The sequence below is a fragment of the Metopolophium dirhodum genome, chromosome 1 (genome assembly GCF_019925205.1).
Source record: "Metopolophium dirhodum isolate CAU chromosome 1, ASM1992520v1, whole genome shotgun sequence".
NCBI classification, from domain to species: Eukaryota; Metazoa; Arthropoda; class Insecta; order Hemiptera; family Aphididae; genus Metopolophium; species Metopolophium dirhodum.
The window spans coordinates 89,281,547-89,298,763 of record NC_083560.1 but is presented as its reverse complement, the minus strand read 5'-3'; the positions used below and the strand labels follow the sequence as shown (position 1 = coordinate 89,298,763).

Sequence of the window (17,217 nt, the reverse complement as noted above, 5' to 3'; positions counted from 1 at the left end):
GTACATTTGTTTCTCTATACAATATATACTCAATGCTATTATGAAAATCAAAATGTTTACCATCTACAAAATTTATTCTCGGCCTACACTCAAACGAATACACACTTTTGCTTAAGACTGACCAATTAAAGGTATAGTATTAAGACTATTGGTAAAAAAAAACATTCAAACAATACCTGCTTTATGTATAGGTACAATAAATATATTTAAAAAAAAATGACTGGTAATGATAAAATAAAATAGTTATTGAATTCATTAAGTATAATTCTGCTGAAACTGCTTATTGTTCATGAATTTAAACGGGAGAGGATACCATACTGGACTTGTTCCCTTTCTTAGTTTCTTTAGGTTGATTAATTGTTGGTACTGATGTGCTAAAGCTGTCATCGGAATCATCACTATTTTCTTGATCATCATAAGTTTTGTTTGTACCGTCACAATAATGCTCATCATTAATACCCAATGATAGCTGGTCTAGTTTTGTTTGAAGACTTTGAATTCTTTTAGTCGAACTTTCACGTTGCGTTTCTAACATTTGCAACATAGGTTTAGCCACTGTTTCTAGCATATGTATTCCAGACAATGTGTATACTAGAAACCAAATTATTATTAAAACATTTCCATTTATTTAATGTAATACATAAGTAGTCAATTTAATAACAACACAATAATGATAGTTTAGAAAGAATCATTTTCTTAATTAATTCTTTTCGTGATGGAATTTACCTGAATCATTATGAAGCTGAGCCATTGGACTTATATCACCTTCATTTGCTTCATTATAATTTTTTATGAGTTCGTCATACAATGTTTCTATGTGTTTTACAATTACCTAATGGTATAAAAATGAATTAGTTATATTTACAGATACGTTTTTAATCAGATTTATATAAAAATAATTTTTATATATGCCAAAAATTATAATTAGATAAAATATTAAACTGTACATTACATTTTTTAAATCTCTATGTACAACCAAATTCTAGATCGGTTTCTTGTTGTAAATACTTCTCGAACAACAATTTAAATTATTGACAATTCTGGTTTCAGAATTTTGTTATATGATTTTAATTTGCTTAACTAAAAAATGTATTATTGTACAAACCTATCAATTACTTTTAATTTGATACCAAGTGCTTAACAATTATTAATGTAAAAAAAAAACATTGAATCATTAAATAAATAGGTTGTAAGTTTAATATTAAAATGACTTGCAAGTAGATTTTAGGAATTTTTTTTTTTAGTTAATGCAAAGGTAGAAAATACCCACATTATTTTGTATACATTTATAAAATTTAAATGTTAATTATTATATATATTTATTTATTTAATGTAATAGTAAAAATTTCAAATTTATAGATTTACAACCAAAACAATTTAAAGTAATAAATATAAGGCTATAAAGCAATAGGAATAATTAATAACAATTTGTCTAATACGACATATTTAAAGATATAAGAAAGAGGGATCCAACTACTCCCAACGATATGTATCGTTTATATATAAATTTAAGAAAAAATTAATTATGTTTATACCAACCCAGACAGCATTTTGTAATAATATTATAATAGTATTACAATAACGTTATACTAATATTATAATAGTATTACAATAACGTTATACTAATATTATTCATTATTACAATGTTATAATAATATTATTAATCAAAAAATTGCTGTCTGGGAAGTAACAGACCTTGAAATTATATAATTATTATGCATAGAAGTATTTGATTAAATATAAGATTATAAAAAAAATAATTACTCCAAATGACAATTGGCTGGTACAGGTTGTAGGTGCAACCTGAAATTTAACATCTATTCTGTGCACCATACCATTTATTTGTTTAGCTTGAAAGCATACTGTTTTCATTTCTTTCATCTAGAACAATACAATATTACTATAAATATTTCTTACTACGTTACAACTGATTCAATTACAACATTTAGGTATTTTAAGATCTTATGAAAATAAAGAATCAATATAATAGCTAGCTTAAAATAAAACACTAACATTATTCACTACTTAGTTATAGCTTTTTAATACATTGAATGGGTATTTATTGAGTTAATATGTCATAAAAATATTCCGAAAATTCTAGTTGAATAACTCTACGCAAGTTATTAAATTTATAAAGAAAAAATTATGATACTTTAACAAAATATAATTGAACAAATAAATAATAATTAATTATTTTTAAGTGTAGCATAAATTGAGGAAAAACACTTTTTAGACCAACATTTTCAAAGAAAAATAAACGGAATCAAAATCATTCACAAGTATGATGATAAAAATAAAATAATTTTATTAAATTGTGTTGTAGTTCAACACTCACAGAAATTCATTCCAAAATATTTGTTCATCTGTAATTAGCTAAAGGTAGACATTTCAATAATTCAAGTCGTAAACATTAAAAAATAAATTCAAACAATATGAGGCACTGTGGAAATTATTTTAACTTATTTATACACTTTTAAAATATTTAAGCAACTATTCGTTTAATTTTATTATTAGTTTTAAAAAGTGAATCATAATTTAAAATTTTTAAAAATAATGATTTCAATAAGAATCTTAGTAGAATTGTATTATCATTTATTTTTTTTGTGCAGTTATGCTTTTTATTGTGATATATAAATATTGGGTAAATAAATGTATATACAAATATATTAATTCTATATTTTTTTTCTCTAACTTATGAACAAATAAGTTCAATTTAAATTATTAAATAATAATCATAATTGACGGATACAGTGTTAAAATTTGTTGTTTGGTTTAGGTTAAGCAAATTTTTGAATTTCTAGCACTGTGATTTACAAATTATTATTTCATTTTCCACATTGTCGTTATTTTTTCCTGTGCTCAATTTGCCAGGATCCAGCAGAAAAAGTGCCTTTCATGCTAGTAAGTACTTCTGTTATTTGTTTTCTTACCATTGTTGTAGTATCTGTATTATACGAGGAACAAATTATACCGATAAAACATGAATCCATGTTTTGTAAGTTCAGTTGAGTTTGCAAATCTAAAAAATTATAAAAATCAAAATTATATGTTGGTTATATTTTTTCAAAATAAATAATATGTCATTGTAATAAGTGTAATAACATTTTTTGTACATTAATGGTAATGTATTAGAACACAAATTACTATTTATTATAACAAATGTAATGAATTTGATAAAACTTAGTAGTCAATTTAATAAAAACATAATTTATTATGTATCTTTTATTGAAATTTTAAGTCTTTTTACATAGCCACGTAAAATGTTCTATTTTTTTCAATGATTATAAGTATTGAAATTTGTACAACAATTCAATTTGTGCGCAAGTTATGAATATGTAAAAAAATTACAATTATATAAAGATGATCATAATATATATCTAAAAATATTGAAATATTGTAAAAATCCAACATACAAACACGGATAATATTCTTAGCAGTATTCATCCTTATATTAATGCTAACAACACAGGATTGGTTCTGCTGAATGCAAATTTGCAACGTTGTACATGACATGTTAAAGAGAGAAAATAAATTGTGGTTTATAGTGATTTGATTATTTGTCAAGAATATCTCTTCTATATGAATTAAAATGGAGGTTATTTAGTGAATTAATTTTTTAATTATTCTACTATTTACTAAGCGCACAAGCAAAATCTATAAACATTGTAAAACCTTTGAATCCAAACAAGTGAACTTAAAATGTTCAAACAATAAATTAATAATGGATTTTAACTCTAAATAAATACCTTAGTGTTTCCCAACCTATGGATTGCGACCCAACATCGACTCAATTGTACTTTGGTTATTAAAATGTTGTTAGTATGATATAGGTAAAAAAAAAAATCAACTACCAACTAACTTTTCGATAGGTACCCTGACTTATTAAATACCTACATAAATACAAGGTTAATATTAAATTGAATTAATTAACATAGTATGAACCACCAGCATTGATGAAGTGATTTTAAAAGTTTTCCAATTAAGTATACCTATACTAATAATAAACATAAATTAAAATTATTTAATACTCACCGACATTAGATGGCCACACAGTAATGTGAGGATGTGAATGATACCAGCCAATGACGTTCAAGTTAGCGCCTTTGACGTGGGAGAAGTGTTTGGCATCTTCCATAGCATTTACCAAGTCTTCAGACATGATTTCCACGCGATCCTTTTTGATCTCTCCCCGGGGCGGTATAGATAGCGCAGTCACAGATACAGTGGTCCCATTCTCGTGTATTATTTTCTAAAACAAAAAAACCAACATCGATCATGATTTAGTGGACGCGTTTGTGGCAGGTAATGGCCAAAACTGTCATCAGCACGCTTACCTGGCCGATGAGTAGAGCGGCAACCTCTTCCTTTTCCGTGAGCAGCGCCAAGTTATGGCACATCAATAACACCTCGTCCGATATGAACACGTCGGTGAGCTGATCCAACTGTTTACTCATGATTACGCCTGTGCTCAAAGACTCCGTGCCGATTAAACCCAACACCGGTCGAAGTGCTGATGCGAAGGTCTAACAAACGTCGACGAATCGACTATAGGGAACCCTATGAAGGTATGTCACGTCGGCGGTAGATGCAATTCTGTGTAAGTGTAACTGCGATTGTCAGAATTCAGCGAACGGCATCCGTCATCGCGTATTGATCTCGCTTCGATCGTCGTTCGTAGCGAAAATGCGAAAGAGCCGCGCTAAACCAGTGCGCCACCGTTATCAATGCGCCGCCTTACACAGATAACGATATCATTACATAATATTATTATTATTATTCAGCACAATGAAAGCATGAAATCTATAGATATTAAAGAATGGATAGGCCGGATATGGCCATAATAACGATATGGAGGAAAGCGTGTCGTAATGGGGAAGAGAGAAAGACTATTTTTATTATTGCCTCTCGTTCTAGCAGAGGTAAAATCCATAGATATATACAACAACTTGTATATATCTATGGTAAAATCATAATATAATATATTATATATTATGTACTTTTGCATCAATTGTTTTGTGGTAAGACCTCTATCTCACCAACCATGTTATTATACTCGTTATTGTAACGAGCAATGTTATTATAATACAAATTTGTATATTTTAACATGTTAGCTATATTATTATCATGGTATTTTACTATTTACTATTGCTCTTAGACTAGACTACTCAGGACTACTCCTGAGCGAATATGGTAATGTGAACGAAAAAATAAAACTAAAAAGTTTCCTTAATATGGCTCATCCTCTACCCTTCCGGCTCCCGCCACCAACTATATGTATAAATCGATTACCGAACGAAATTATTGTTATTTGTTAGTGATTGGGGGGGGGGGGCATGGGGCGTTCTCTTACGTCCTCTCATTTCGTCATGGTTTTCGTATTTGTTTATGTTTTCCTCTCAATCGACGTCGCGTTGCCTAGATACGGTTAACACTTAACCGCGTACGCAAACAATTTGTTTACACAACTAAAAAAAATAAGTCGTCTCCCGATTATTTGTGTGATATTGATAACCGCGCCACTAGCTGCGCTGCCGCTCCGTCCCACTCACTCGTCATCGATCTATAGTATTCCAGTTTTCCACTGATTGTTTTCGTCGATAATTGGAAAACGAATCGCGAGCAGTGCATGACGTCTCTTGAATTTTGCCCGTGATAATATAGCCGATTCTGTGCTCATACGTTGGCCTTCTCCATCGATTCGACGACCGTCGCTCCGTCTTTAGGTTGGTGTGCACGACCGCCATCGTTGCGTTTAAATATGACGATAGTACGCTACAAATGCGTTCGATTTCTCTGTCTTACACAACCCACACACACTTTTATAGTACAAAATGTACGTTCCACTGATTTCAGACACGGAAAATGTTATTTTTCTGGAGTTGTTATGACGTGATGTTAGAAGCAACAACTGCAATGGACATAAGGAACGGAGATATAATGAGTCGTTATGAGTTGTAGTTCATGACGCGTTTTTACTAAAATCTGATTTCTCGCCTCTCACCAACTCTACAGAATTTTGTACTCATGCATTAACCATTTTCTTGTCGGATTTGTACTCCTCAAACAATAGTCCCCTTGTTCTCATTATTTCTTTTGCAAATCCCACTGAATTTTCTGCCGTAACGAATAAACATTATTATTAATAGTACACACTGTATTGCACGCACCTACTTGATACACTGGATTTGATTATTTTTGTTGTCTGCACATTCAGTTGAAAATACGTTTTCTGAAAATTTAGTTGCAGGACAATTTAGACGTCAAGTGTATGGTTCTCTAAACACATGCTTATACATGATTTATATTTTTGTTTAGATTGGTTGTTATTGGTCGGTATAAATATGCCAGCAACAAATCGGAAAAAGTCTGGTGGCAACAAATTTGAGTTCAGTGAAAAACAGATGGCCGATATAAAAGAAGCGTTTGAATTGTTTAACGTAGATGGATCAGGGTCAATCGAAACCAAAGAATTAAAGGTATTTAGATGTATCAATAGATTAAATTAAGTAATTTAGCTTAAGGCCATTGTTTCTGTTTTATAATCAACTATGGTCACTGTATGATATCTGTGAGTTGAAATAGTATGGTAAAAATGTGGGTTAGAAATTATTTTTAGTTTAAAATGCTATTACTTAAATGATTAACTTTATTAAAATTTTAGGTAGCCATGAGGGCCTTGGGCTTTGAACCAAAAAAAGAAGAAATCAAACGTATGTTGCTTAACATAAATAAACAGCACACTGGTAAGTTATATTTTTCATGATCAAATTTTAGGTTATACATACCTAGTAACTTTAAAGTAGTTGTGATAAATTTAAAATAACAATAATCAATATTTTATGTAGGCGTCATAACATATGATGATTTTGTTACTTTGATGTCTATAAAAATGGCAGATAAAGATTCAAGAGAAGAAATTATTAAAGCATTTAAACTGTTTGATGATAATTGTACAGGAAAAATAACATTCTCCAATTTAAAACGTATTGCCCAAGAATTAGGCGAGAATATTGCCGATGAAGAACTTCAGGTTAATATAAATTGTTTTAAATATAAATGTATTATTTACTATTTCTAATTTACATATTTTAGTTTTATAGTCAAGGGATTGTAGTGGCCGACTGGAATAACTCATTTCAACCCAGCAATGGGCAGTCTTTCTTTATAGGCAGGAGGTGTTCAAAGAGAAATTGCCCCCTCTCCCCCCACAGCAGATGTAAAAAAAATGAAGTATGCAACAATTTATGCCAGAGATTCCCCAAATTTTCACAGTACGACCTATTTTGTTAAAATTTTCGCAATCCACAACATACTAGTCACCTTTTTTTTCATTGTTAAACGCTATCTTTGTGATCATTAGTTTGAAAGCGTTGTGGTGATACATCACTAGTACACTTCTATTTGTCGCGAATAATTATCAATGATAAAACTAAATTTGAAAATTAATATAGAATTACTCAGAAAATATTTTATCATATTTGTTTGAATTTATAGTCTTATTTATATACATCATATATATCTTTTCATTTTTATATTCATATAATTTATAGTATATAATTATAATTATGAAAAAATATAAAAATATTTCAAAACTTAATGTGACCCATCAACAATATAATCACAACCACATCTGGTTCGCGACCCACAGTTTGGGAACTTCTGGTCTATACTGTTGGTTCTAAAATAAAAAGTACTTTTTATAAATAACTAAAAAAAAAAATACTGTAAAGAATAAATAAATAAGAAAAATTTAGTTAGTAAATATTGTGCCATAGCAAAGATATTATCTTAAAATAGTTAACTTAACATTTGAAAATTGGGTACAATCAGACTTTGTTTTATTACTAGTTTATTAGAAACTACTGTTCAGTATCAGTGAAAATAAAAATGTTTTCATTACTTAAGTAGGTAGGTAGATATACGTAATTGATATTTTATGGATTACTTTTGTTTTAATGAAATGTATTAAATAGAATTTAAAAAAAATCTAAATAAATTAGTGTTGACCCACTAAAAATTAAACCCAGGATTTATATAATTACATACAACTATATAAAACTCATTTGATATATTTTTGATTGTGAAATGACTATTGTAGGAAATGATAGACGAAGCAGATAAAGATGGTGATGGTGAAGTCAGTCAAGAAGAATTTCTTCAAATCATGAAGAAAACCAATTTATATTAAATATATATTACATCCTAGTTCTATCAAAAACATATTATTTATTTGTGTATACACTATTTTGTATTAATTCTTCACAGTTACCATTTAAAATTAACTTCCTAACACTTAATATTTTGTGGGCCAGTCATATTTCCTTCATACAATAAAGCCAGATTTTTTCCTCAAAAGAATAGAGTTTCCTAATTACCTATGTACAAATGAAAACATTGAATTCAATTTTCTTCTGAAAAATCAGTGTGCTATAATATTTTAAATTAATGTTATATGTTGATACATACCAAGTATTAAATTATAGTATTTTTTTAAAGTGTTTTATAGTCAATCATAAGTATAATATTATTGTATCACCTAACAAAAAAAATTTAATTTAATAAAATATAATAACCAAAATTTTTGTTTTATGGAGAAAACTGTGTTCAATGTTTTCATATTTCTAAGAATTGGTAATAATTTTAGTTTTTAGAGGAAAACAGAACTTTTTTTATTTTAAGGAAATTTGTTATGTCCATTTTTGTTGTATTCACCACATGAGACTTGATTATATAATATATACATTACCTAATAGTTAAAGAATAAAGTGAGAAAAAAAACATGATTTATAATTTATAGTGATATAGTTTATATTTGTATTATAATTATTGGTAAAAGGCAACAATTTAATTTAAACAACTAATGGCAATAATTTTTAAAACTAAGTTACTCAAAATAATGATCTTAATAATTTAGCTTCTTGTGCCATCTCATCATCGCTTCTCCTTGGATCAGTGCAGTATTTTTCATTTTGTAATTTTCTGTATATATCATCATTCACCAAAAAATCTCCAGACTTTCTTGGAATAATATGAACATGAACGTGCTAATAATATTAATAATAAACATGAATAAAATATTGAAATGTTTGATGTTTGATGACCATGTCATTATGAATAACATTTAAATTAAATTAATACTTCGTACCTACCTATCAAAATAACAGTTTAGTACAAAAAAATATTTTTATACTACTTTTCTTTTTTGATTTTGATAAAAAACTAACCTTTTTAACTAATATAATTATTATGTAATAAATATTTAACGGTAAATACCTTGAGGAGCAAAATAAATTGTATTTTGTTTCAAATCTTATCTAACTTTTAAATATTTTTATTTATGGGCTTTTGTTTTATAATAATTAATCATTAAATGTAAACTTTAAGCATAAAGGTAATTTTAAAAGAAATCATTAGTCAAATAAATAATTAGAGTAACTAATTTTGATATAAAAATAAAAGAGTACCATGTAGGATGAACTACCAAATACGTATATTTTAGAAAAACAGTTTTTGTTCATAATATTTATTCCTGCAGATCTGATAATAAAAATTAAAATCCTCAATTTCTTATAGAACTTTCAACTTTATATCTGACACTAGAAACCAAGAATTGTTGACATACATAAGAATTTAACCACAGTAGGTTATTAAAATAAAATTAATAGTACATACTTTAATGGTTTGTCCAGCATGTTGACCGTCTTGAATAACAATAGATGATGAATTAGTGTTGTGTACTTGTTCAATGATTTTTTGAACCTTTTGAACTGCAAGGAATAAATCCTCAACTTCGTAATTAGATAAGTCGGTCAATTTTTCCACAGCTCTAAGAGGAGCAACTAAAACATCTAGTTATTGATACTTAATGAAAATATTACATGGAAAAAACAAATTAAAATTATTATAGTTTTAATACATTTCAAAAGGATACGTCCTGGTAAGACACATTTAATATTGGTAAATGCTAAGCACAATTGTGTTTTGTAAAATACTTGTAAACCTTTAACTATAGATGAACCAAATTTGAATTCATTAAAATCATCAATAGGCTTAGACCTACATAAGGTACTTGAAATCATTTTTGGGTAAATATCGTATCGTCTATGGCATTCCAGAGGCATTGACTGACGAATACTTTTAATTAATGATAAGTCAATTGGTGCCAAAACAAAACCCGGTTCTTCAGAACATTGTGCTATTACTGTTCCTAGTGGATCAACTACCTACACAATGTTTAATATAAAACCATTTTACAAGTTAAATAGTAATCAAACAAACCAGTGAGTGACCCCATGATTTTCTAGTTGCGCTATGATTGCCGGTTTGTGCAGCAGCAATTACATAACATTGAGTTTCAATGGCTCTGGCTCGCAATAATATTTCCCAATGATAAGCACCAGTCCCGAAGAAAAATGCTGATGGATACGTTAAAATGTCTGCTCCATTCTCGGCTAATGCAATAGCCATCTGAGAAAATCTCACATCATAACACTGAACTTTTGTATAAAGAAATATTTTTACACGCATAAATAAATAACAACTATTTATACAACTATTTTAAATCATTTAAAAAACCTGATTTTTAATTTTAATATTAAGTAGACCAAAGCAGTTTTAATATGGTATTCTATTGCAAAACACTTATTATTTTATTGAAACAATATATTATAGTTGTTAACAAATTAAAAAAAGATATATTTTAGCGGAACATTTTTCTACAGATGCAACAAAGGTGTTGTCTGACAATTTATATGTTACACAAATACTAATTTAACTAATGAATATTTTTTATAAAATAATTGTGTATATCGCCATTTTTTTTATTGTAATCAACGTTGTTATTGTACACTTTAAAAATTGTTCAGCTGAAATAAATGTTATAAATTATGATTTTATTTCATATATTAATGGGAATAATAAGTTACTATTAGATAAATAAAAGGATACAATTGCTAAACCAATATTCCCAATTGGAGTTTTAACTGGTGGTGAGATTTCACTACCAGATTCAACTAACTTTGATTCGAAGACTTGGATGTTTTTTGAAGGCATCTGTATATCATATAAATGTATTTTATGATACGTTTCAGCTATTTCTCCTTTATTGTTGATAACCAAATGTGTGTTCCTTAATTTAGTTTCTGAAAACTTGAAAATAATTGAATATATTATAAATTAAGTATGAAAATAGAAACTAATAAGTAAAGCAGTTGAGAGATATTGGATCTCTGCAGGGCTTTAAGTGGGAAAAATTTCCAGGAAGGAATTAATGCCTACATATAATTGTAAGCCTTCCATATATTATTTTATTTATAGTGTATAAAATATTATTTTTGTTTATTTATAGGGTTTCTATTATATTTTGGTTAGGTACATATTATATTACTATTACAATTTATACTATATATAAAAAAAAAACAAATCTTCGGCATGGAAAATGCTGGGCGGGACAGTAATTTTTGCTTATAAATGGTTACCAGTGGTTACATCTTACAGATTATAAAAGTAATAGTAAAAATTAATATTTTTTTGTATATAAATTGCTACTAAAATGCTAATGTAAATATTTGGTGAACATTTTAATAGTACGGTTATTTATTTTGGAAATACAACAAGATATCAAAAATCTATTAATGGGAATTCTATAATTTACGACTGAATATCAAATATTGTAAAAATTATAAGTTCAAGCGCTCATAAAAAACTATTGTTACTTTCCAGTAATTTTTTTGTTTTCTGTTTTTGGTAGAAAAATTTGTGGGAAATCTTTTATTAGAATTTCTAATTCTAGCTATGAAAAGAAAAACTTTTATGAATTTCTAACTGAAAATTTATTTGAACATTTTTGAAATGTCAACATTTGAACTTTAACTGAATATAAAAATAATCGTGCCTTTGAACCTTAAACTTTTTTAAGCTTCCATTAATGAAATGTATAGGAGCTTTGGATTCAGTTTTTAAACTTTTTATCTAAAATAATAAATAAAAAATTATAAAATTCGAAAAAATTGTGTCAGACTTGTTTTCCTAATATTATGATAAAGTAACACAGTAAAAAATAAATAGTTAATGCTGAAATATGGTTTTATTACTTTTTGAAATATAGTTCAACTGTGAATATGGTGAGCTATGTTATGAGGTATATTTAACATTATATACGTGTTTAAACTCTTATATTATAATGTTGATTCACTATGTCTAATTTACAAATCCTACAAATACATTTATTTGTATTGTATTAATATATGCTTATATAAGCTTAGTATTTTAAAATTTTACAAAAATAGCATCCACTTATAAGTATTTTTTTATTAAAATACACAAATACCTACGAATAAACCAACTAAATATAACAATTTTATTAATGAACATTGTTGTCACTTGTCAGTATTGTCTACAATTAAACATATTATTAATTGCATTAAAAATAAATGTCTACTTGTTTTGTTCATTAATCAAAAACTATTATAGTTTTTTTAAAATAAATTCGGTACCACCTTTTCATGAAATCCACCTAAAGACAGCCAAATATCCAACGACTTAGCTAATGATTTATAATTATTGATAAGAGATCCATCTAAAGTTTCGGCCATCTCTAATGATTTAGCTTTATCTTCTTCAATGTAATCAAATGACTCTGGCAAGAAAATCATCTGGGAATTACAAATTAATAGCAATTACCTATTCAGATAATTGTAAAACATGATGTCATACTATCCATACTTACTTTGGCTCCACATTTATGAGCATTAGTAATTAGTGCCTTGCACGCTTGAAAGTTTTTTTCTTTATTGGCAGTCGATGTAATTTGACAAACAGCAATAAGATTGTCCATGTCAGAAAATGTATTTTTAAAAATTGAATACAAACGTTTGATTAACATCTGACAACTGAGACAATGTAAAATGATTTTTTTCGCAATTAACAACAATAACGATTAGTGAAACGTCATTGGTACGTACGTTCGAGTAGCTGTGGGATTAATTGAATTAAGTACTCGATATCATCATTATTCTTAATAATCGTTCGTATCATTACAAATTAGGTAATAAATATAGTAATCATACCCTTGTCATTTAATTGTCGATGATTGTATTTACCTACTAATCGTTTCACAATATTGTCGGGTTATAGTCCAGTAATGTGTCTAATTTAGACTCTAATATATCTAGTCTTCCCTAATATTTAATTTGCTGAACACAATTTTCGAAAATACGCAAGTAATAATGTGAAGTGCAAACTGAAAACTGGCAAGTGGCAACTGCATAGTGGACAGTGCAAGGGCCAATGATAAGAATTTAACATTTTCATCTGATTTCATTTAGTTTCCATATTGTGATGTTATCGTTATCAATTTGTGATTATAAATATCACAGAACAAACAGAAGGGAATCCTAAGGGGAAGGTCTAATTGGATGGACTGAATGGACTGAATGGACTGAATAGACTGAATGTGCTCGCAAGAAAATAATATCGGTAAAAATAAAAAATGATAATCAGCATTTTTAAATATCCCTATCATAACTGTGTTTGTTATTATCACGGCTGATAAAAATTATATAATGTAAATGTTTTTTTTTGTTTTTTACGAATGGTGATTTACCATTTTACATAGTAAAGATCACTGAACTATAGTTAGGTAATAGGTGTAAGGTATCTGTTTCTTATACTTACAGTTGATGAAAAAATAAAAAACAAATGACTCTGCAGTCTTCACAATATAGTGGAATTTGTTGAGTTAATTTCACAGAATACCACAGAATTTCTATTCAAGAATAATATTATTGTTAATGGTAGGTATTTTAACTATTTATTTTATTATATTATTATTCTTTGATTGAACATAATTTCATGGTATTATTTTACCACAGCAATTCACTTATTTTGTATATTATTGTTTATATGTTTCTTAAATTGAATATGATGCATATTAGAACTTCGAGTGCTGGTTTTTTGCAATCATTTATAAAAATATATCGTCCGCACATTTGTTACTAACAGAAACCTATCTTACTATTGCATAACATATCAAGATGTATGTTTGGCAGACCTAATTAGCTTGTATATTGTGTATTGACTTATAAACAAACTGAAAGATACAAATATTGTCTATGTTCTCACGTTTGTTTTGTACAATATTTTAATTATTAATCAATTTATGAGCACCAGTCATTAGTATTGTAATACTAGTATATCATTAATATTGGTACGGTACCCAAATGTATATTTTTTTATATATATTAATATATTCTTATTTCTGTCTTTTTAATAGGTTTGTTTTATGTCTTACTGGTTACAATTTGATTATGGAGTAATTTTACTACCATTCAACTGCCATATGAATACAAATAAGTCAATTGACTGTCTCGCCTCAACTATGATGAACTATGAAAACAACTAGTGTACGCGAATACATGTATACCTATTAAATGCTGAAATATTCAAAAGTTTTTAAAAATATTTTAACTGCTGTATATCAATTATTTGTTTAATGTTAGTTGTTAAATTTTGTAGAGATATTTTAAACAACATTATCGAAATACCGTCCGACATTTCTAGATTTTAAACGTGCTGCCACGTACCGAGAAATTCTCTTTTTTTAAGTTTTCTGTGGTTTGTGGCTACACTGTTAATCTGCAATTCCACTCATAACAACAACAACAACACATGGCTAGCACGTCTGTCGATTTTCGTACTCCATCACGGTTACGTTTCGATTTTTTTGCGCTCCTAAGTCCAAACGTTTTTTGTATTTGCTGTTATTTGTTGTTATTTGCTGTTATTTGTTTTGGTATTGTATAGGTACATTATTTACCAAAATAATGTCTTTAATTGTTAAAAATGCCGCGGGTAGTAGATGCTCGTTGGCGTATTGTACCAGCCTTTGGTCAAACAACAATGATGAAATACGGATATCATTTTTTAAATTTCCAAAAGACCATTTAAGGTAAGAACAAATTATATTTTACAGTATTTATTAACACTATGTCCAATTTAGTTTTAAATATGTTATTTACTTACCCATAAAATTCAACATTCGTATTTACAAATGTGATTTAATAAGCACATGTAAATTAATATATATTGCTTATAATAATGTAACACATTGGACATCTATATAATTTGTATTTTATTTTTGAACCAAGATACTAGATGTTAAATATAATTATTATTACTTTAGGTGTGCTTCTTGGGTTGAAAAATGCGAAGCTCAATACTTACCGACTGCAGACCTTGATGTTCTTTACAAAACGTACAAGTTGTGCTCCTTGCATTTTGAAACAAACATGTTTCAAAATACTTTAAAAAAAAGACTCACTAAGACTGCTATCCCGACTTTATTTGCCAAAAAACCAGCAGAGTATCAAGATAATTCTTTTGTCGGCTGCAAAAATTTTGAAATTTCAAATCTGTCGAGCGAGGGTAGTTTAATGGCTGATGACATTTTCTCAATTGATGACCACCCATCATGTTCAACACCTGGTATGTGACTTATTGTTTTATCAAACATTTATATTATTTTATTGCCTTTTTTTTTTACACATTAGGTGTATTATCTCATATATGTACAGTGTACTTGTTGGTTACTTATCCAATATTTTAATACAATTTGTGTTATTCTTTGTTTAGTTTCGTCTTCTTCACGGTCTATTATTGGTGGAAGTGTATCTGTGTCCACTTCTACAGAGATATGTGAAGCAACAACAGGCTCGCAAACTCCCGGACACTTGTCATTGAAAACCCCAAGGAAAGAGACTCTAAGAAAAAAACTTGCTGAAGCTCATACTGCTATCAAGAAATTGGAAAATGATGTTATTCGTCTTTCAGTATGTTTAGAGCAGTCAGTCACCATTCAAAATGTACTCCAATTAGTTGAAAAGTATATTTCACCTTCATTATTTATTGTGGTAAAAAATAATGTCCTTAATAAAGACAAAAACTCAAAGGGAAGGCGTTTTTCAAATGAAATTAAACAATTTGCACTTACAATCTATTTTCTGGGTCCTAGTGTCTTTCATTTGCTTCAAAGAAATTTTTGTCTTCCTACTATTAGAACTCTTAGAAAAATTACTTCTAAATATGAATTTCAACCTGGCCTTAATGATTTTATGTTTAATTTTCTATCTTTCAAAACTAAAACTTTTTCTTCTGATGCGTTAAACTGCATTCTCTGCGCGGACGAAATGTCACTCAAAACAAACTTATTTTATAACTTATCTAAAGATCAAATAATTGGGTTCAATCATTCAAAGTCAAGTAAAACATATGATCCTGCCAAACATGTCCTTGTTCTTATGATTAGAGGTATTAATCATAATTGGAAACAGCCACTTGCATATTATTTAATTTCTAATAGTTGTACAGGTAGTGATTTAAATAATATAATTGTTTCTACTATTCGAAAACTTAAGAATATTAATATTAATGTTAAAGCTTTTGTTACTGATCAAGGTTCTAACTTCGTAAATTTTTCCAAAGTCAATAGTGTTACTCCTGAAGAGCCATATTTTGAAGTTGACGATGACAAAATTATATATATCTTTGACCCACCTCATTTGTTGAAATCGACCAGAAATATGTTTTTCAAACACAATTTAATTGTTAATGATGATGTAATAGAAAAAATCCATGTTGATACTTTTTATAACTATGACTCAAAGTGTAATGTGCGAATGGCTCCTAAATTAACGTATTCACATATTCATCCAAGTCCTTTTGAAAGAATGAAGGTTAGATTAGCGGCTCATGTATTTAGTCATAGTTTAGCTGCAGGAATGTCTGCTGCATTGAATCAGGGTATTCTACCAAAAACCTCTAAATGTACAATCAATTTTATTAATTTTATGGATAGATTATTTGATATTTTTAATTCATCTGATACACCAAATAGCAAAATATATAATAATCCTTTCACACATGATGGACATCAATTAGATCATTTAAAGAAAATGGTTGAAATGTTTAAAAACATGAAAGTAATTAATAAGTATGATGGAACTGATGTGACTAAAAGAGTAAATTTTATTAATGGTTGGTTGATTAGCATATCGGGTTTGATAATGTTGTGGAATACCCTAAACCCTGAACAAAAAAAAGGATTTGCCCTTCAGACAGGTCGAATCAATCAAGACTGTTTAGAAAATTTGTTCGGTATATTTCGTCAACAACATGGTAATAGCTATAATCCTACACCCATTCAGTTCATTTGGGCCTTTA

General features: G+C 28.2%; 3 protein-coding genes across 8 annotated transcripts; 1 reads left to right on the top strand and 2 right to left on the bottom strand.

Annotated features, from left to right (window-relative positions):
* Positions 1-177: 177 nt before the first annotated feature.
* LOC132935476 (lys-63-specific deubiquitinase BRCC36-like) lies at positions 178-5,489 on the bottom strand. 2 transcript variants are annotated; one of them, XM_061002044.1, is made up of 7 exons: positions 5,351-5,489; positions 4,335-4,733; positions 4,033-4,249; positions 2,931-3,019; positions 1,765-1,881; positions 727-832; positions 178-591 (listed from the first exon to the last, which is right to left on the bottom strand). In XM_061002044.1, the coding sequence occupies exons 2-7, from the start codon at positions 4,452-4,454 to the stop codon at positions 296-298; spliced, it is 945 nt and encodes a 314-aa protein (XP_060858027.1). In that variant the 5' UTR covers positions 4,455-4,733; positions 5,351-5,489; the 3' UTR covers positions 178-295. The 2 variants fall into 2 exon arrangements, with proteins under 2 accessions (XP_060858027.1, XP_060858026.1); XM_061002043.1 differs by lacking the exon at positions 5,351-5,489 and having other exon boundaries at positions 4,335-5,270.
* Positions 5,490-5,581: 92 nt separating this feature from the next.
* On the top strand, positions 5,582-8,728 carry LOC132935477 (uncharacterized). Of its 2 annotated transcripts, none has more exons than XM_061002046.1 (5): positions 5,582-5,723; positions 6,316-6,476; positions 6,662-6,743; positions 6,846-7,030; positions 8,099-8,728. In XM_061002046.1, the coding sequence occupies exons 2-5, from the start codon at positions 6,342-6,344 to the stop codon at positions 8,186-8,188; spliced, it is 492 nt and encodes a 163-aa protein (XP_060858029.1). In that variant the 5' UTR covers positions 5,582-5,723; positions 6,316-6,341; the 3' UTR covers positions 8,189-8,728. The 2 variants fall into 2 exon arrangements, with proteins under 2 accessions (XP_060858029.1, XP_060858028.1); XM_061002045.1 differs by lacking the exon at positions 8,099-8,728 and adding an exon at positions 7,093-8,022.
* A 30-nt stretch (positions 8,729-8,758) lies between these two features.
* Positions 8,759-13,259, bottom strand: LOC132935473 (nitrilase and fragile histidine triad fusion protein NitFhit). Of its 4 annotated transcripts, none has more exons than XM_061002037.1 (8): positions 12,963-13,259; positions 12,728-12,890; positions 12,498-12,653; positions 10,948-11,148; positions 10,279-10,491; positions 9,932-10,223; positions 9,673-9,848; positions 8,759-9,044 (listed from the first exon to the last, which is right to left on the bottom strand). In XM_061002037.1, the coding sequence occupies exons 2-8, from the start codon at positions 12,881-12,883 to the stop codon at positions 8,889-8,891; spliced, it is 1,350 nt and encodes a 449-aa protein (XP_060858020.1). In that variant the 5' UTR covers positions 12,884-12,890; positions 12,963-13,259; the 3' UTR covers positions 8,759-8,888. The 4 variants fall into 4 exon arrangements, with proteins under 4 accessions (XP_060858020.1, XP_060858021.1, XP_060858018.1 ...); XM_061002035.1 differs by having other exon boundaries at positions 8,760-9,044; positions 12,728-12,972; positions 13,068-13,259; XM_061002036.1 differs by having other exon boundaries at positions 8,760-9,044; positions 12,728-12,972; positions 13,101-13,255.
* Between the last annotated feature and the right edge of the window lie 3,958 nt (positions 13,260-17,217).